Source organism: Ctenopharyngodon idella, chromosome 7, assembly GCF_019924925.1.
Source record: "Ctenopharyngodon idella isolate HZGC_01 chromosome 7, HZGC01, whole genome shotgun sequence".
In the NCBI taxonomy this organism is placed as follows: Eukaryota; Metazoa; Chordata; class Actinopteri; order Cypriniformes; family Xenocyprididae; genus Ctenopharyngodon; species Ctenopharyngodon idella.
Genome location: NC_067226.1, coordinates 8396157 through 8417371, shown reverse-complemented (window position 1 = coordinate 8417371; position 21215 = coordinate 8396157). Strand labels below are relative to the sequence as shown.

At 37.4% G+C, this 21215-nt stretch overlaps 1 protein-coding gene across 3 annotated transcripts in view; it reads right to left on the bottom strand.

The window, feature by feature from the left end:
• Positions 1–11917, bottom strand: part of coro2ba (coronin, actin binding protein, 2Ba) — a 44269-nt gene extending 32352 nt beyond the window's left edge. The window contains exon 1 of one of the 3 annotated variants that reach the window (XM_051899352.1): positions 11706–11917. Coding sequence is in view for 1 of the 3 variants with exons in the window: in XM_051899354.1 (XP_051755314.1) it covers positions 11706–11720 (15 nt within the window). In the remaining 2 variants the exon portion in view is untranslated. The remainder of the gene's footprint in view (positions 1–11705) is intronic. The other 2 variants (XM_051899354.1, XM_051899353.1) reach the window with 2 other exon arrangements.
• Positions 11918–21215: the final 9298 nt, after the last annotated feature.

The window sequence follows — 21215 nt, the reverse complement described above, 5'->3', positions numbered from 1 at the left end:
TTCTACAGGAACTTGCAGAAATAGAAATGATTGAGAGTGGATTATTTAATAGTTCCAAATATAGTGAGTCCCCTATCTAGGCAGTATTTTAAGGCATCTAAAGCCTGATTTATACTTCCGCCTGGCTCCACATCCCGAGCTTCCACTGACTGCTCACGCACCTCCCCAAATGGAAAAGGCATTTATACTTGCCGCCCCAAATGGAAAAGACATTTTTACTTGCCGCTGTTGTGTTATTCTTTAAAACGAAAGGGGGCGACTCTGAGTAATTGTCCTCTAAACCATTAGAAGTTAGCGGTGGGAAGAAGTAAGGTACACACATGATGTTTGTTTTAGTACACGTCACCAAAACCACACTATAAAAGAATCGTGTAAAACCTAGTAAACCATGAGATTATTATTTGTGACAAAATGTATGGATACGAGAACATATGTATACAGCGAAATTAAACAACGATCTCTTAAATATATTCTAATTTCACTAAATATTTTAATTTAATTTCTTGAACATTTTTATTAAACATGAATCTTTATTTTCATTAAAAGGGTTTAATTCTGTTATTGTAGACTCATTTTGTAAATGTAAGCAACTAATTTAGACGTGCAAACTGGGTGCCGGTGTGGTGAGACATGCATGCTCGGCCAGACAAGAAAAGGCCTGAAAAGGAAGTAAAAATGGCGCGATTTACAATGACGCAGATGATAATACAAGCTTTTGCTTTCCACACCATCTTTAAAGGTCAGCAAAACATTGGTCTCTTATAGGGTTAGTTCACCCAAAAATTAAAATGATCCTATAATTAACTCACCCATATTTTTCTTAACAAAATGCATCACTTTGCTTCACTTCAGAACTTTTATTAGCCCCCTGGAGCCATATGGATTACTTTTATGATGGATGTGCTTTTTTGGGCTTCAAAATATCGGTTACTATACACTCCCATTATAAAGCTTGGAAGAGCCAGAATATTTTTTTTAATATAACTCTAATTGTGTTTTTTAACTGAAAGAAGAAAGTCATATACACCTAGGATGGATTGAGGGTGAGTAAATTATGGGACCATTTTCATTTTTGGGTGAACTAACTCTTTAAGGCGGAGAAAAAAGAGGAGAGCCCTTGTTGTAGCCTGGGCGAATGTAGCAATGATCACTGCTGCAATCGTCATTCAGAGTTGACGTCATTCACCACCGTCGCTTTTTCAATGACGTACATCTCGTATTGACGGTAATATCTGATCTGTCCGTTTGCATGGTAGACTCAAATGCGCATATTCGATTCATATCAGATTTATTTCCACATAAGAATGAGGCCTGAAACTGATCTGAGAATATCGGAATCCATGTGCTTTTTTCCTGTGTATGTACACGTTCATGGGTCATAACTGATCTGTGCCACATGAGAGGAAAAAATCGGAATTGGGTCACTTGAACCTATTCTAAAATGTTGGCAGCAACACTATGCTACTTTTAACAATACCTTCTAAAGTCTGCATCACCTGTATCTTTCACAGAGCAGGCAATCCAGACTGATTAGCAATATATTTATATTTCAGAGTAAAAGTATTCATAAGATAAGATTAAAAAGGCTGTTTTTAAAAAAAAAAAAATTTGGAACAGAGCTTTTCAACCAGAATGATGGCTTTTATGTAAATTAATTAACAATTAAATGCAAATGTATGTATGCTCATTGGTGTGAAACTATGGATGGCAGCTTTTGATCTTTAGTGCAGTTACGTGCCTTTTGACAATTTCAAGTAAAGAATTTTGCCTATATGATAATTTTTTGGTGCCATTCTCACATGTCTCACCCCTTGTACTGCTCAGTCTATGTTGTGCTTTCTAATCCTATGAAAGCTGCACATAGGTTAGTGCCTCTCCAGCACTCTCCATCTTGGAGAAAGTCCTTTTATAAATTGGATTATGACTTCAGATTTGGCAATGATTTGCTGAGTAGACAGACTTTCTCCCCTGCAGTCTCTGGCTCCCTGTGTCTACACAGTAGAGTCTACACAGTAGAGGAGCATCCTGGCTCAGACGTGCCATCTGGCCTGGATAATTTAGCCAGACACACACCACACCCAAACCCAAAATGACAGCAGTACCATAACCTAGGCATTGTGTAAAAGGTATAGAATAGTGGTCGATCAGTATGTTTTTTTTTTTTTTTTTTTTTTTTTTTTTTTTTTAAATGACAAATTCCTATCTACAATGTCAAATTGTTTGATTGCATGTAGTTTCACGGAAAAACATTTCGTGAATAAGTTATAAACATTAGTGTTGTTATTATACTCCTATTTCTATTTGATTGTATTCTACCTTCACTATTTTTATTTTTTTTAACATTTCCTTACGACCTACAAAGCTGAAAATAACAAAGCCTATGACAACACGACAGCAGCCAGACCTCAGAAGCTGGCATTCCATAATAGTGTTACCCAGCTACTGATGAGCACCGTGACCTTCCACGGTGACATGACAATGTCGTATTAGCCTGTCGTCTTCCTGCTTGGCTAATCTCTTTTGACTGTTTCTCATTGCTGGCAGGATTCTGTTTCAGTGTGATTGCCAGCACAGCACTCTGAGCTAAAATTGGCTTTTGCAAGGTGTGCTCTGAAATGTACTCAGGCTAGTGTCAAATGTAAAACAGCTGTATGGAGGCTGAGCAAGGTGATGTTAAGAAAACTGTTAAGCAAAAATCAGTGAAGGTGGCATTATTGAAGGGTTAGTTCACCCAAAGCTGAAAATTCTGTTATTAATTACTCACCCTCATGTTGTTCCAAGCCTGTAAGACTTTTGTTCTGCCACTTTGACGCTTCAAAAAGTTCATAAAGAGATCGTAAAACTAATCTATATGAATTGAGCGAACTAATCCTTATGAGGAGAATCAATCACTTTATATAATGAACAGATTGAATTTAGGCTTTTATTCACATTTAAACATTGATCAACGAACATAAACAGAAGCTCAACCGAACCTGAGTGACGCGTGAGAACAAACCTCTTTCGATGGCTCAAACGTGCTGTGTAACACGAGAACGAACCTCATTGATTCTCGAAGAGAGAACATGCTTGAGCTTCCATTTACCACAACTGATGTGTGAGTTGATGAATGTTATGTGAATATGAAATAAAATGTGAATAAATGTGAAAAAAAAGCCTAAATTTAATCTGTTTGATCATATAAAGCGATTGTGTCTCTTCAAAAAAAAAAAAATTGGACTAAACCACTCCATTCATATGGATTTTTTTTAATGATCTCTTTATGAACTTGTAGTTGTCAAGGGAGGGAATGGGAACTTAGGGAATGGTAAGATTTTAAAATGTTTTTGAATGTATTTGTTTGAATGTATTTGTTTTGATTTAAAATGTATTTTTATACATTAAAAAAGTAATGTTGTGAAATATTATTACTATTATTAATTCAAAATTTCACCGCTCCATATGACTTTTAAAGACCTAATGCAATTACATTCCCTGATCTGTAGTATAATTGTTTTTTGTCATTGACGTCATCACCAGAAAAAAATCAATTTTCTTTATCGACAGATTTTTGTTTCTGCATGAATGCATGTGACCTTTATGTCCTATATCATGTGACCCATTTTGGACTCATGGATGGATTTGAGTAAAACTTGCAAACAGATGCCATAAACAGTTGGAGTGGTTGAGCTAAAGATCTGTGTCAGTGGGCCTCCACCTGGCCCAGGCCTCAGGTCCTGTCAAGCAGTGCCACAAAACCTTTTTGTTTTTCTCTGAAAAAGTCCACAACATTGCCTTGCTCTTAAAACATTCTTTTTCTCAGACATCCTCTCTAGTGTCTTCATCGTGCTTCTTTTTGTTTCTTACTCTTGCACATTCTCTTTTGTTCTTTTACCGGTCTCTTTCTCTGAATCCTTTTGCTCTGTTTTGTTGTGTGGGATTTGTTTCGTCTGTGAAGTTTGATTAATTGGAGGCTGGAGGCAGAGCTAAGTGATTTGAAAACTGCCTAAAGGAAGTCTGGGCTGCCATAAGTCCAGGCTCACATGGGTCTTGATCCTTTTCTTTTAAATCGCTTTTCACAACACTGAGTGTATACCTGAGGCCTCTAAGACATGTAATGCATTTCTCATGCCATGTTTGCTTTCTATCCAGCCCATATTTTCCACTTTGTATTTCTACATCCAAGCTGGTTTTTGTTGGCCTTATTGCCATAGAGTGTAGAGTTGTGTAGAACTGAATTTGATTTATTTGATCATGTTATCATGTTCTGAATAGTGTTTATATTAATATTGATCACTCTCGCTGGAATAGCTAGTCCATGCTGTTGTAAAAGTGCAGTGTCTAACATTGCTCTTACACACACACACACACACACACACACACACACACTTTTTGCTCCTTTGCACTTTCTCACTGATGCATTTTCCAAGAAAATAAAAGGCTTGAGTTTTTGGCATATCACTTCAAAAAACACTGCTTAGGGCCAGAGAATGCTGGGAAGGAATGTGAACCTTCACAGCGCTCAGCTGACCTCTCTCTTTCTCTCTGCTCACAAAGAAAGCTGCTCTCTTTTTCCTTTTAAGCGGCAATAACCTCAGACAACTTGTAGGTATTGTTTACTTCAGCCTGAAGTATCAAAAACATTTTCATAATGTTCCTATTGTGCTTTCTCTCTTATAACCAGGTCCAGGCAGAATCTGCTATCCTTCTGTTTTATTTGTTTTGCTATATTCTTTTTTATTTTATTTTACAATTTCTGTGCTAATTTCAGATGGGAAGGGGGAATCTGTAAAATGGATTTCAACATGAGAAAATGTGTTAAACAGAGCTGAGAGTATTACATTCTTATTAATAGCTAAAAATATAAAATTAGCCATAATATTTACTAAACGTGCAAGGGATGAGGGATGGATTCGTGATTGAGAGGCATTCCAGTTCTGTGGTAATCTGCCGAGTCCCTATGGGCTTGCTAATAATCATGGATGCCATTCATGTATTTTTATGTACTTTTTGAATATTGCATATAAAATTTTATGAATTTGCATAAAAACACATATGCTTGCTTAAGGTTGATAAGATTGTGTTATATTGGATAAAGATGCTATGACAATGATTGGCTGCTCTGGCATGTGAAATTGTGAAATCCCTTTTGTCTTCATGAACAGACCATCAGTGTTGATAAGCAGTCTAATCTTTGTTTTGATGAACTCATAGAGGTCAAGGGGTGAAATTACAACACAAGTGAATAGTATTGAAGAGTGAAGAGTAAATATGAGTACAGGGATTGTACCTATTCTGTTACAGAACAGAGCTATTGGCTATTTATTTAATGCAACATATAGCCTGTCATATAACATAAGTGAAAGAAAGAGTGAGATTTACCAGCATTTTTAGCGCAGCGTATACTTCTGTTCACTTCTACTTATCTTGACAAGCACATTTAAAGGAGTCATTGGTCAGTGGGATCACTGAGTGAAATATGTTGCTGCTGTACTGCATTACAGATAATGAGCTCCATTTTCATGAGATTGCTTGTATGAGGAGTGTGTTGAAATCCTGAGAGCATAAGCATATGACCCATCTTCATCATGCCGTCATGCTTTAGTTCCCTCTCCCACACTGTTTGATTTGTGTAGGCTGTAGCATTTCCTTCTCTGGTCCCATGTTCCACTGTGGACTTCTTACTCACATACAGTATACACATAGGGACACAAAAATGGGATTGCAATAATAATGACTGTTTCCAAAACTCAAGTCATTGGTTAAGCCAAAAGTTGATGTGCTGTGTTCATAGTTGTTTTAACACTGTAAGGGGACTCATTTTTCTTGACAGTGAGTGAATGTGTTTGTCTGTGCATCTAGGATTGCAGTTGCAATAGATACAGATATCTCAAAGCAAGAAACTTAATATAATATTTTCTCGGTTTCAGCGCCTTAGAGTAGGAGTGAAAAGACAGTGAAGACAGACAATGGGAATTACAAGACGATGTGAACATCACACACTGATGCCCTACAGCTGCTGTTTATCTACAGTGTATCCCACTGCACTCACTCACCAGTTCAGGACCGCAGGAAGCACATCCTCTTCCCAGTGTTTCCACCTCACGTTCACTACAGCTCTGCTGGAGCTGAGCAGGATATTTATAAATGACATGATCTCCTTTCCTTTTCTACCAACAGTCCCACTGAAACTCTAAGTCTCTGTGGAGTTTGAGTAGTTAGTTCTCACCACATAATATGTTCAAGCCCTTTCTCAGGCTTCATAAAAAAGTTGAAGATACATGCATTTGTTCATTACTGGATGTTTTCTGTATAAGCACATTGGTCAGCGGGAGGTTTGGGTTGCTAAGCTAGCTGTTAGGATTTGGATCAAATGTGACTCTTCCCAGCGTGTGTGCACACTGCCTGGATAGGGCATAATAGCCAGCGACTTCAGTCCAGATTATAAGATTCCCTTTGAGGATAGAACAAAAAAAACAGGGTCCAAATCAAGTGTGTACTAATACACTGTGCCTGCCATTACTCTGTTATTTATTTGTGATTTGTACTAACATGCTTTACAGAAATTTTGTTAGGAATTCTTTAGAGATATTCTCTAGGGGTATTATGATTAATAGGGGCTATTTCCTATTGATATAGAAGTTTGGGGGAGATGTATTGAAGGACTCATTCCTTTTTAAAAAATGGCCAATAGGCTTATTTCACAGCCATGAACCATGATTAGCTACTTGCTAGTTGTTGAAGATAACATTAGAGCGAGGGGCGTTTTCATTCTAGAGAGCATTTGATTGGACAAAAATCTGTGTAGTGTAGGATGAGTCATTGATATTTGTGGTGCATTTTTTTTTTTAGAAGAGAAAGACTGACATTTTAAAAATTTTAATATCACAGTCTAAATTCAAACACCCACACAATATCATTCCTAAATGACAACGATTCTCTTAAACCTTTGACAGGTACGATCACAGCGAACATCCAAATCTGCATTGGAGTTGGTGCTGCCGCTGATCCAGTGAGAGCAGTTGTCATGCTTAGGTATGAAACCGCTTCGCAAGCAGTCTTTTTAACCACACGGTATCATTATTTCTTTTGTTAATTCAAATGATCACAAAAGTGCTGGGATAAAAGTCTATAGTTCAGATATAGTGAAGTGAAGTGAAGTGAAGTGACGTGACACAAACCCGGAGCAGTGGGCAGCCATTCACGGTGCCCGGGGAGAAGCTCGGGGTTAGGGTTAGGTGCTTTGCTCAAGAGCACCTTAGTCGTTTCCTGCCGGTATTTTAGAATCGAACCCGCAACCTTCGGGTTACAAGTCTGACTTTCTAACCATTAGGCCACAACTACCCCTATAAACAGTAATGTCCATAGTGATTAAAATAGAGCAAATCACCTTTTGAAAGTAACATGATGCTTCAAATAAAGATTGTATCAACGACATCATTACGGCAGTAGGTGGCGACAAGTGACTGTTAAAAAATGTATTTGTCATTGAATCATTCATTTTGTCAGAACTTCCAGTAAATTACATGCTATTTTATCTAATTTTAGTTGTCTGTTAAGAATCATGGGAAAAATTATCAAAATGTTGACAAGACTAAGTTTTATATAACATCTGTTTAACTTATAACCTGAAAGTAAGGTTAATAATATAACTTAGAGAACAAAATGTTCAGTTTTAATCAAATTAGGGTGATGCAAAAATGAGTACACCCCACTGAAAGTCTCTGGAGCAAAGCTAAATTTTAGACTACAAATGTCTAATTTAACAAGAATTCAACCACAGCTGAGTCTAATTCATTACCCAGGTGTCCAGCAGACAATTGACTATAAAAGGGTGTTAAAACCCCTTCCCATTTCATGCTGTCAGCAATGGCATCACATGGAAGAGAAATGTCACAAGACCTGAGAAAGAAAATAATTTCTTTACACCAGAAAGGTGAAGGCTACAAGAAGATCAGCAAAGCTTTACTTATCAGTCAGAATACTGTAGCAAAAGTGGTACAAAAATGTAAAAAAGATGGAACTGCAACCATCTCACAGAGACGTCCAGGTCGTCCACGGAAGTTAACATCTCGACAGGAGCGTCTTCTGATGAGAAGGGTTGAAGAAAATCGGCATACAAGTTCACTGCAGTTATCTAAAGAAGTAGAAAGCCAAACTGGGGTGACTATTTCCCGTGACACAATATGGCGTACACTGCAGAGGAATGGCATGCATGGGTGCTGTCCACAAAAGAAGCCTTTCCTAAAGCCCAGGCACAAAAAAGCCCACCTAGAGTTTGCCAGGGCCCATGCTGACAAAGATGAAGACTACTGGGACTCTATACTCTGGAGTGATGAGACCAAGAGAAACGTTTTTGGAACTGATGGCTTCAAAACTGTATGGCGTCGCAAAGGTGAGGAATACAAAGAAAAATGCATGGTGCCTACAGTGAAACATGGTGGTGTCCTTATGTGGGGCTGCATGAGTGCTGCTGGTGTCGGGGAGCTGCATTTCATTGATGGCATCATGAATTCACAGATGTACTGCTCTGTATTGAAACAGAAGATGCTACCATCACTCCGTGCCTTTGGTCGTCCTGCACTTTTCCAACATGACAATGATCCTAAACACATTTCTGAAGAAGAACAAGGTGAAAGTGATTCATTGGCTCCTGATCTGAACCCAATCGAACACCTATGGGGAATTCTGAAGAGACAAGTTGAGCATCACTCTCCATCCAGCATCCAGTCTCTAAAAGAGGTCATTCTTGAAGAATGGAAAAAGATAGATGTTGCAAAATGTCGCCAACTTGTTAATTCCATGCCTAGAAAACTTGGTGCTGTCATTAAAAATCATGGAGGCCATACAAAGTACTAGATGTAGAAGTTTTTGTTGTGGGGTGTACTCATTTTTGCATCACCCTTATTTGAGTAAAACTGAAAACTGTGTAATCTAAGTTATATTATTAACCTTACTTTCATGTTATAAGTTAAACAGATGTTATATTAAACTTTGTCTTGTCAACATTTTGGAAATTGTTTTTGTGTTCATTGAGATTTTGTTTAAAATGTTACTTTTCAAAGTCTGCATTTACAGTCTCATTTACACTGAGCACTGTATATATACAGTGCTATATATGTATGTGTGTGTGTGTGTGTGTGTGTATATATATATATATATATATATATATATATATATATATATATATATATATATATAATATAATATAATGTATATGTAATATATGTATGTATGTATAATATGCACATCTGCCAAAAAACAACACCCACTCTGTGCATGAGGTCAGTTATGATAATGTGTCATACACCTGTAACTTTACAGTCCTCCTACCCACACAGGGTCCTTTCAGTCACTCAAACACTCCTGGCAATTGTCTTTCTGTGCAATTTATATGTGCAATTGTCTCTGAGCTTTATAAACACACCTGTAAGCTTCCTACCTTCCTGTTGACCTACTGGCATGCACATATGTGCAAAACCACCCACCAGCATCATAGATGAGGACTCTTCTCACAATATCCCAATAAATACGTTCACAGCACACTCAGTAATCATGAAGCACAAAGACGTCTGCCTGACTCTGTGCATTGATGTTGGGAAAGAAATTTACTCAGTAGGTCCATTCTCCACAATAATCTGTCTCAGGGTGAAAGATATGCAAAGCTTTAAACAAAGGCGTGAGGGCACATGTGTTGACCTTCTACCCTTGGAGACAGAATGATTTCTAACCCCTCCTTCAGCTGTCCATCTAATCCACCCATTTTGTTTGCATCTTCATATGAAATTGATTACTGTGTTTCTGTAGATTTCATATCTCCAAGTTAATGTAGGAATTAGGGTGTGACTTTCAGATGGTTGGCTATTTTAATTCAATTTTGGCTTTTAAAGGGAATGTTTAACATCTGATTATTATTTATAAAGTTATTTTTTCAGGGCCCAGTCTGTGAAGGTCTTTTGCTGTCACTAGCATAGCTAGCTAAACATCTATTATTTATTTTATTTGATTTATTTTTTTGGTAAATATTTAACTAAAATAATGATGATTTATTTGTCAGACTGTGTGCTAATAAATGTATTTTTATTTGTGCTATAAATTTAAACTTTTTTTTTTTAGCCCACTAGTGCTAACCAGCTAACCAGTGCCTGTTTTATAGTGATCTTTTGTAGATTGTGTGAGAGGCCATTTTGTACACTTTTTGTTTCCCTTTTTACTGAATAAAATATGTAATCTTGTGGAGGGTTTTTTGAAAATGAGGCTTTTTTGGCTGTAGTTCCTAACATTAACATCCACATTGATTTATTAACTGTAACACTTGGGCTAATGTGTGAGAGGAAGTGACGTGCAGCCAGCTGTTTTATAGCCCTGCAGTGAGAGATGCATCCTGTCCTCTTCATGACAGTCTGGGTGTGTGACCATTTCAGTCTCAAGAGTCTGTGAGGATATCCTGCCACACAGCTGTGTGGTCAGACACTAGTATATATGTGCACTCACTCTCATAAATGCAGACACACTCTTGAGTGGAATCGCTCTCTGTCTCTCACTGTCTGACACATAGGGCTGTTCTGCTCAGTCAGCACACATACACAAACAATCCAAGGTCATTTAGCTCTGTACAGTGTCCATCACTCGAGCCCCTACTCAACATCTCAACCTTCTCCGTCAGAGCAAAACACACACACACACACACAACAGTTCTTACACAGTCAGCACCTGCGTCATGTGGGTAATTCAGCTGGGAATGCAACACATCACTGCATGAACACTGGGACTCAATGTTTGTCACAGACTCAAGTAATGTATACGGCACATAATTGACTTTTTTATTATTCTATATGAGCACCTGTTGTGGTGTTATAAAGTGTACAGTCTCTTATGATCATCTCTACAATATCAGGCTTAGACCTGGCTGTTTCCAGCTTTACAGACTAAGGAAGACTTTGACAACAAACATCTTTGTTTGTGTACTGCATTAACGCTAATTTCATAGAGTAATTTTTCTCCAACTTCTATAAATTTAGTTCAATTAGCCAGCAGCGACAGGATTTCAGCTGTGAGAGTCCAATGGCTCAGGCAAATCAAACTTAAACGCACACTTTGATAAACATTGAAACAAGCTCAATGAAGACAAATTATTTCAGCCTGATCCACATGTATATTTCTAAAATGAATTCAGCTAAATTAAGCTACTTTTTGACCTTCATCATGACCTCAATGCCAAAAAGTGGCCCTTTTTACCTGAATTTACCCTATATCCCTTTCAACCCTCTTTTCTTCTTTTTTTCTTTTTTCCTTTTTATCTCAGTCATGCGTACTGTAGTTTGTGACGTGCTCAGTCTATCCTTAGCAAAAAAAGCACAGCTCAGGCTTAATGCAGGACAGCACTGGATTAAGAGCTCCACTTTGTAATCAGTCTGCTAAAGCCACACACACACACACACACACACACACACACACACACACATGCCTCACCCAGACAAGACCCACTGCCCTACTGCGGGACAGGCACTCGCATATTAAACACACATCCAGCCGGACAAATGCACATAGAAGTTTGTACCGCATAGCAAATCCTGCAGGTAGAAGATTCACCTACATAAACGCACATACACCACCTGCCCGGCACTGCAGCACACTACAGTCACAGATTCAGCAGAACATCCCACTGCAGTGAAGCCCGAACCCAGCAGCCCCTCCCAGCCTCACACGCTCCAGCACATGCTTACCTTTGTGACAGTCATGCAGAGAAGAGTGCAGAAGAGTCAGCTCCTGTTCCTGAAATGCTGAGTGAGACAGCAGGACAGAGAGAGAGAAAGAGATGGACTCACTGAGTGCGTGAAGCCTGCAGCCTCTACGACAGCAGAGTGAGACACGAGAGATTGTGAAAAAGGAGGAGAAGAGAGAGAGAGAGAGAGAGAGAGAGAGAGGGAGGGTCTAGTTGCTGTCTCTCGCTAAGTATCCGAGCCTATCAGTGCCGCGGCAGCCGTGGTCCTGTAGTCAGGATACTGCAGTGAAGTGAGCTCAGCATGTTACTACTACTCCTTTCTCTCTCTCTCTCTCCCTCTCTCTCCTTCCATGCTGTCAATCTGATTACTGCATGCACTAATGAAGATTATTGATGTCCACAACTGCATCACCCTATTCAACATGTCATAATCTCACTCATTAGTTGTCTGTAAACAACATATATTAAAACTCTTCCTCTCTCTCCCTACAGTATCTAGTTTTTTTCTACTACGATAAAATGTGGTAACTTGGCTGGTATAGTCAAAATTCATAAAGCAAAAAAAAAAAAAAAAGACAAAGACTCTGAAGTCTTAAAAAAAACTGCTAAAGAAGAACCATATTAATTAATGTGGGATTAATAATTGCACAAAACAAGTGTTTTGGAGGAATATGGTTTCTAAGGCTTTTGAGATATACAGCACATTTAGAGCAATATTAATTGCTTAATTAAAATGCATATACTTTAAAAAAATATTACCATGTTCAAGAATCTTCTTTCTTACAGAGAGAAGTGTAAAGAGCCAGAAAAATTATTTTAAGATGCTATGCTAAAATTAGGATGAACTGCAGTTTTTTATGTTCTGCTACCCTCTTGTGGGCCTAGAAAATATTACATCACTAGTTACATTTATTGAACAACAAATTTAAAGGGATAGCTCACCCAGAAATTAAGGGCTTCAGATGACTCCAACTTTGAATCAACACTGCCAGATTTACTATATATTGTAATCATTATGTTCACAACTTGTAGTATTTACTTTAATGAGCTTGTTTCTGCCTAAAATTAATACATGATGTTAGCTAACTGCGTGATTTGTATTATCTTAGAACTGTACATTTCTGAAATATGGACATTACAGTGGTTTGCGGTATGTTTTAAAGTGAGGAGGCAAAGTCCTCCATCTTTATATATATCAAATTTATGTCCCTGTTACACAATTTTCCTGGTTAAATAAACATTACATAAAAAAGAGACCAAATACAATTCTATTTTTTATTTTTACGCTATGTAATGTTCTGTTTATTAAAACCAAGTATAAATTTTGTCAAGTTAGTGTTTTTACGCATTTTTACATTTTTATTTGTGAACTAATGTTCAGATTTTCTTTTTAATAGTCAATTTTTTTCAGCAGTCATCAAGCTTGTACACACTGGTCAGTGGTCACAGACACGAAGATGTACCTTTAATTTCACCATGCTGATTGCTCACTAAAAACCACCGGAGTCGTCATGTTTTCAGGCCGTTTCAAGTTTGATTTTGACATGACATAAAGCGGTGATATCTAAGTGACCATTGTTTACCCTCTTTTTAAATAGTCTTCCCATTACCGCCATCATTGTCTTCATTCAGGACTAGAACGCGAATGAAAACAAGAGGCGGGATTTATCGCACAAACCAATCATGTCTAACCATAACCGATCATATCCAATCATAGCGCCATGGAGGCACTGCCTCCTCTCATGTGACTTTCCCCCACTCATTCTCAATTACCCCCCACTAAACTCACCGCACGCTTTAGGGGTTCTGTTTTATTTCTATGTGATGAAGGGAGGCATGAGAGACGCAGACTCCCCACTGTAACTTTACCTGCGGGTGTCGCTGTTGGACAGTGTTTCTTTAGAAAAACGAGTGACTTTTACACACTTTTTAATATCAATTTTTGTAATATTTGCATTGTTTTATTTTTGTATCATCTATTATTTTCTCATCCAGTTTTTTTGAGGAGGCACTGCCTCCCTTGCCTCCTTGGAGGAAACACCCCTGGGACATTACTTGGACACAGTCATCTCTCATAACAGAATACTCTATTGTACTCTATTTACTTATACTCTAAATTGTAATGTTGACATCCATTTTCTGTAAAGCTGCCCTGAAACGATATGTATTGTGAAAAGCGCTATACAAATAAATGTGAATTGAATTGTGAATTGAATTAAAATTCTGTCATTCTTCACTCAGCATCATGTTGTTCCAAACCTAAATGACTTACTTCTGTGGAACACAAAAGGAGAAACATATCCTATTATCTTGTATGGTAAAAAAAACTTTGGTGACAAAGGTGGCAAATGACAACAGAATAAAAATTTTTGGGTGAACTGTCACTTTGAACTTAAAGCAGTTTCTGCACCACTAGTGCAAAGATTCAGGTCTGACTTGTTACTTTCAGCAGTTAGCCCCTCTTGGTAGATGCTATAACTACATAATTTTCCATGCAAAAAAAAAAAAAATTATCATTGACAGCCATTCAAAAGTAGTTTTGTATTCTGATTAAATACACATCATTACTCCATTATTTCATCGTTTTAATTAAATACAGCATCATTACTCTAGTCGTCAGTGTCACATGATCCTTCAGAAATCAATAATATGCTGATTTGGTGCTCAAGAAACATTTCTTCTAATTATCAATAGTGAAAACTACTGAGAGACCCGGACATGACATGCAGAAAAAAAATAGTAGGCTAAATCGTGCGCACGATTTACTAATTAGTTACCTCGATTTACTAAAACGCGCGCACGATTTAGTAAATCGAGGGCACGAATTAGTAAATCGTGCGCACGTTTTAGTAAATCGAGGGAACGAATTAGTAAATCGTGTGCACAATTTAATTTTTTTTCTTGCATGTCATGTGCGGGGCTCCGTAGAAAACCCTTCTGCAGTTTAATATTTTTGGGGAAACCATGATACATTTTTTTCCCCCAGGATTCTTTGATGAATAGAAAGTTTAAAAGAACATCATTTATTTGAAATAGATTTTTGTAACAGTTTATTAAAAGACTATTAACAAATTTAATGCATTCTTGCTGTAAAAAATATAAATTTATTAAAAAAATATATTGACCCCAAACTTTTAAATGGTCTCCATTTTTGCCAGCAGCATATATTGCAAATATTTCATCATATTATAGTAGATGTTTTACCACTGTCTGTGTTTGTTTCTGCCAGTCAAGCAACTATACAATTCAAATGAATGGAAATGCTAATGCATGCTTTTACTCGAAATTATAGATTTCCATGCATTGATGTCACCAATTAAGGTGGAAAAAAATTACTGCTTTGAAATAAGTATCCCAAAAATAGTTTCATAGTTAGTTTGAAAGTTTGTCATGGCTACTGCTAAAGCTTTTTTGAAATGGGTCATCATGTTATCTTATTTTCTTAAGTTAACATAAAGGCACCCAAATGAAAAGGATAGTTGATCTAAAAACATTCTGTCATCATTTACTCATGTTGTTCCAAACATGTATGGCTTTCTTTCTTCTGTGGAACACATACAATATATCCAAAACAGGCTTGGTTACCAATGTTCTTTTGTGTTCCACAGAAGAAAGTCATACAGGTTTGGAATAACAAGAGGGTGAGTAAATGATAACAGAATTTTCAACTATCCTTTTACATTAACTACAGACCTTTAACTTGGCTAAATATATCTTAAAGCTCATTAAGGGTCATTATGTCTGATGTTTGGAATAGTGCTAGGAGATTATGTTTAAATGCAACATTGTCTTTATAGTTAAATTATAAATTATTTTTGTCAAGGCATGCAGAGTACATACCATCTGCTCATTAAAACAGTGAGGAGACATGACTGAGATAAGCCATGCGTTTGAACTTCAAAAAGACCTAGATACTGGAATTATACCTACAGAAGAAACAGAGATAAGAGCACAAAATACATTAAATATCTAATCTGCTCATGCCTGGAATTCCTCTTAAAGGGTTAGTTTACCCAAAAATGAAAATTCTGTCATTTATTACTCACCCTCATGTTGTTCTACACCCGTAAGACCTTCGTTCATCTTCAGAACACAAATTAAGATATTGTTGATGAAATCTGATGGCTCAGAAATCTGATGGCCTCTATTGAGAGCAAAGCCATTAAAACTTTCAAGGTCCATAAAAATACTAAAAACATATTTGAAACAGTTCATGTGAGTTCAGTGGTTCTATCTTAATATTATAAAGCGACAAGAATACTTTTTGTGTGACTTTTTTTTACAATATCTATATGGGCCGATTTCAAAACACTACTTCAGAGCTTTACGAATCGAATCAGTGAATCGGAGCACCAAAGTCACATGATTTCAGCAGTTTAGCTGTTTGATAGGAGATCCGAATCACTAATTCGAAACAAAAGATTCATAAAGCTCAGAAGCTTCATGAAGCAGTGTTTTGAAATCGGCCCATATAGATATTGTTGAAAATTCGTTATATATATATTTTTTTGGCACACAAAAAGTATTCTTATCGCTTTATAATATTAAGGTAGAACTACTGAACTCACATGAACTGTTTCAAATATGTTTTTAGTACCTTTATGGACCTTGAGAGTTTCAATGGCTTTGCTCTCAATAGAGGCCTCACTGAGCCATCGGATTTCATCAACAATATCTTCATTTGTGTTATGAAGATGAACGAAGGTCTTATGGGTGTAGAACGACATGAGGGTGAGTAATAAATTACATTATTTTCATTTTTGGGTGAACTAACCCTTTAATAGGCTTTTATGATTTTGACTGGATCTGGAAGTGAAGTTCTACAGGAACTTCTTGGAAGTGTTGTTTTACAATAGACAGTGATGAGCGCAGTATGTGTTAACTTAAAAATGTTTTCTTTGCAACAGTGGACAGGATATTTCCCAGTGCTCTGTTCACTAACAGAATGTTAACACTAGGTGGTAGTATTATACACCAGAGCACATACTCGCTTACTTATTTGATTCAAGGCAGATCTTCAATATTGGCTTGACTGTCCACCAGATCTGCATAGAAAGTGTTACTCTAGTGGAACTTTTAATGTGCATTTCTTTGGTTATAGCTTCCCATGTACATGACACAATGTTCCAGCTACACACTGTCTGCACAGAAACCACTTCCTCTGAATTCAGGGGCCAAGGGAAAAAGTAAGGGCCTCCAGGAAGGAGACAGGAGAGGAGCTGATTAGCTGATGGTTTTATGGAATACACACAAAAGGAATAAGGTGTGTAACATAGGATATGGAAAATTATAGCTAAACCTCAAAGTATTAAAGGGATATTTTTCCCACAAATATATGGAAACAAATATTGAAACATTTTTAAAAATCTCTTAATTTGTGTTCCACAGAAGGTCATACAGCTTTGTAACAACATGAGGGTGAGTAAATGATGACAAAATTGTAATTTTTGGGTGAACTTGCCATTTAAATGGATAAGGGTCCCTTGTGAAAAAAGAAGTACACTTAAGTATACTTTTAGGCCGAGTTTAACAGACAAGGCTTAGATTAAGCCAGGATTAGACCTTAGTTCAATTATGACATTTAAGTAGCTTTTTATAAAGTGCCTTAGAAAAAAAAAAAAAACATTACTGGTGTGCATCTTAAGACAAAACAATGGCACTGTCATATTTTAAGATACAGTATGTCAGTACAAGTTGATTTTAGTTAAGACAGATCAAACATGCATTTTAGTCTGCAACTAGGTTTAAGCCCTGTCTGTGAAACCAGGCAACCAGTACTTATTACAGAAATAATATACTTATACTGCGAACTGATGTTGATTTACTTTTTAATTGCAATTGCATGTTAATTAAACCTTAATATACTAAAAACATATTTAAATCAGTTCATGTGAGTACAGTGGTTCAATATTAATATTATAAAGCGACCAGAATATTTTTGGTGCACCAAAAAAACAAAATAACGACTTATATAGTGATGGCCGATATCAAAACACTGCTTCATTAAGCTTCGAACTATTATGAATCTTTTGTGTCGAATCATGATTCGGATCGCATGTCAAACCGCCAAACTGCTGAAATCACGTGACTTTGGCGCTCCGAACCGCTGATTCGCAAGCGAAGCTTAATGAAGCAGTGTTTTGAAATCGGCCATCACTATATAAGTCGTTATTTCGTTTTTTTGGCGCACCAAAAATATTCTCGTCGCTTTATAATATTAATATTGAACCACTGTACTCACATGAACTGATTTAAATATGTTTTTAGTACATTAATGGATCTTGAGAGAGGAAATGTCATTGCTGGCTATGCAGGCTTCACTGAGCCATCGGATTTCAACAAAAATATATTAATTTGTGTTCCGAAGATGAACGAAGGTCTTACGGGTGTGGAACGAAATGAGGGTGAGTAATAAATGACATTATTTTCATTTTTGGGTGAACTAACCCTTTAATAACATATTGGCTGATGCATCATCATCCTACACATACTAAACTCATGTTTAAATGGTAAAATTTAAAAGTAAATGCACATTGTTCTTTAGGGGGGCATCTTCCCCCATCTTCCCCTGCACTTAAAATATATTAACTTTAATATTGAATAACCCATTGCAATTAAAATTATAATCAAGCACTGTACATTGTTGTATGGTAGTATGTAGTATGTTTGTTAACACATCAAAAAAAAGTGTACTTCTTTAAAACACCATAAAGGATTGTTGAAACATAATGATTAAAGGTGTACTTTAAAGTAAATTTTTTTAATTTGACAATATTGCAAAATGCACTTTTTAAAAGTATACTTTTAAATATAAGAAACAGTCATGAAAATGTGCTCTTTAACTGTGCTCATGAAACTGTACAATTAAGTGGCCTTTTATTTCATTATCATATTATCTGCAAGTACAGTTTTTAATTTACTTTTTTAATTTACAAATTTAGATTTGACGTACACTACATGTGCACTACAAGTTGATATGACTGTTATAAGTACAGTTGAGCTTGACTTTTAGATAATAATGTATTTAGCTGCAGTCTTCTTTAGAGGGTTTTATTCCCAACTATATAATTTTACCTATAGTGTCCATAGATTTGCACCTTTAAAACATGACAAGTTGAAGGAAACCATGTGACTCCACCCCCACATCCACCGTAACACTCTCTGCATGTTTCCTAAGAGTGATACATTAAGGTTTGCATTGCACACGTGGCATTTTCCCCTCATAAAGACATTAGCCTGTTAACCCCCTCACATCATTACAGGCTTACTCTGGTGAGTTACTGCTGCTGCTCCAGTCCAGAGGGTTAACTGGCTATCTGGAAATAGAGCCATGTCACTAGCTGATGACTTTAAACAAGTTTTAAACATCATGTAACAAAAAATTATAAGATTTTGCACACCATATTTGACTGATTCACTGCACATATGTGAATGTGGAAGCAAAAGACAGCTTAGATGTAGTTTTTAGATCAATAATTGCAGCAGGAATCATATAAATAATATAGAAATAAATGTGAGTGCAAGCTATCCCGTTGTGTGTCCCTCAGGGTATCCTTAATAAAGAATATAATAAACTATCTACTGTTTCTTCTATAGCAAAATATTTACAATAATCGGAAGAATAACTGTACAGAGAAATAACAGTATGACACATGAGAGCTAAATTATCTCTTTTTGGATGTATTCATTGGGTTAAGTTTGCTGTGATAGGATAAAATATAGATGATTTTTATGGATACGCTGTTCATATTTCAAAACGTGAATGGTTTTAAATGCGATAGTAAATTGTAATAGTTTAGGGCTGCACTGAACTCAGTGGTCACAAATGCTTTGATGTGGTCAGGGATCCATTTATCTATGCATTGATGTTTGGTTAAGTTCTTTGTATGCTTGGCTGATCCAGTGCCAGGTACTGTGCATGTACATAGGTCAACGCTTTCATGTGTCTGTGTGTCTTTTGTGGGACTGACAATCCAAAGAACAATATGTGTGTGTGTGTGGTCTGTCTGCTACCTTACCTCTGAAGCACAACGAGGCTTTAACCATGAGTCCAGTGGTCTTGCTTCAATTATAGCAGTGCTGTGAACTGCTTACACTTCTCAAGTGCATGGCACTTGGACTGCAAAGCTTTATTGACACACCAGAGATTAGAATGAAAAAAAAGGAAAAAAATGTTCAGGTGTCAAGCTGTCAAAGCATGATATAAAGGCATTGTGTGTTGAAAATTACAAACCAACCAGTAATGTTTTCAGTCTTATGGCTGTCAGGAAATACACACTGCACAGGTATTAAGTGAATCCAGACAATCACTTTATTGCAGGTACACAGCAGACACAAGGTGAATAGCTGACAGGGCACACATCAGTATTGTGGCACTGGAACAGGTGAGTAACACAGGTAGAAGTCCACAGTGGAACACAGGTGACTGCAGATACCTTCCCCTCTTCCATTTTGATGCCCTGTTGACTCACTATTTATCCTAGGAAGTGGATGGACTTCTGATGGAAGCTGCATTTCTCTGCTTTAAGGAACAGATGGTATTCGTGGAGCCGCTGGAGGACCTCCGAAACGTGGCGGCGATGTTCGGCCTGGCGTATGTGCTTTAGAGCCTCTTCAATATACTCCTCCATGGCCTTCTGTTCGGGAATGGAGAGAGGATAAACAGGGCACCAGCTTACCTGACTCCAGGTCGATGGCACAGTCCCATGGTCAGCGTGGTGGTAGTTTGGAGGCTCATTTCAGGCAAAAGACATCTGCATAACAAGCTGGAAAATCCACAGATTGTTGAGCCACTGGACTTTCAATGGAGGTAGTATTAACAGGAATTACCAAAGGTTGCTCAGGAGATGGTTGTGGAAGTCGAGGGAAACAACCAGGGAAGAAGGATGAGCCCAATTGCAGAACGTCTCCGGTTGTCCACGAAAGCACATGCTGATGTTTCATGAGCCAGGGGCACCCTAGGATGAACACTGGTGGTGGATTCCTCCAGAACCAGTGGTGTGAAGGCTTCCTCATGCAAGCAGCCCACTCGAAGCATCATAGGTTTCACTTGATATCTCACACATCCTCGAATCAGGGCTCTTCCAGTCACTGATTGTACTTTGTATGAGGTCTCAGTTGGAGTCTTTTAGAGTTGGAGCTGCCTACAGAGGTTTCCGGAAATTAAACTACCAGCTGACCCGGAGTTGATGAGGGCAGTAAATGAAATTACAAAACCAAGAGCAGTCCATGTTACAGTAGTAGTAAAAGGGCTTAATGTTAATAATTCACTTGTAACTAAACTGACCATGGGGCATGGAGGACGAATGTGACAAGCAGCAATGAAATGCCCACTTGACCCACAATATAAACACAGGTTCTGTGTCAGCCTGCGGAGTCTTTCAGTGGGGAACATTCAAGTATGCATGAGTTTTGGTTTTGGAGTGCGGTCCTTCTGGCTGGCGATGTTGAAGGGAGGACTGCAATGTAGGGTCTTCCTTGAGACAATTTTGCATTCTTTGGGCTAAACGAA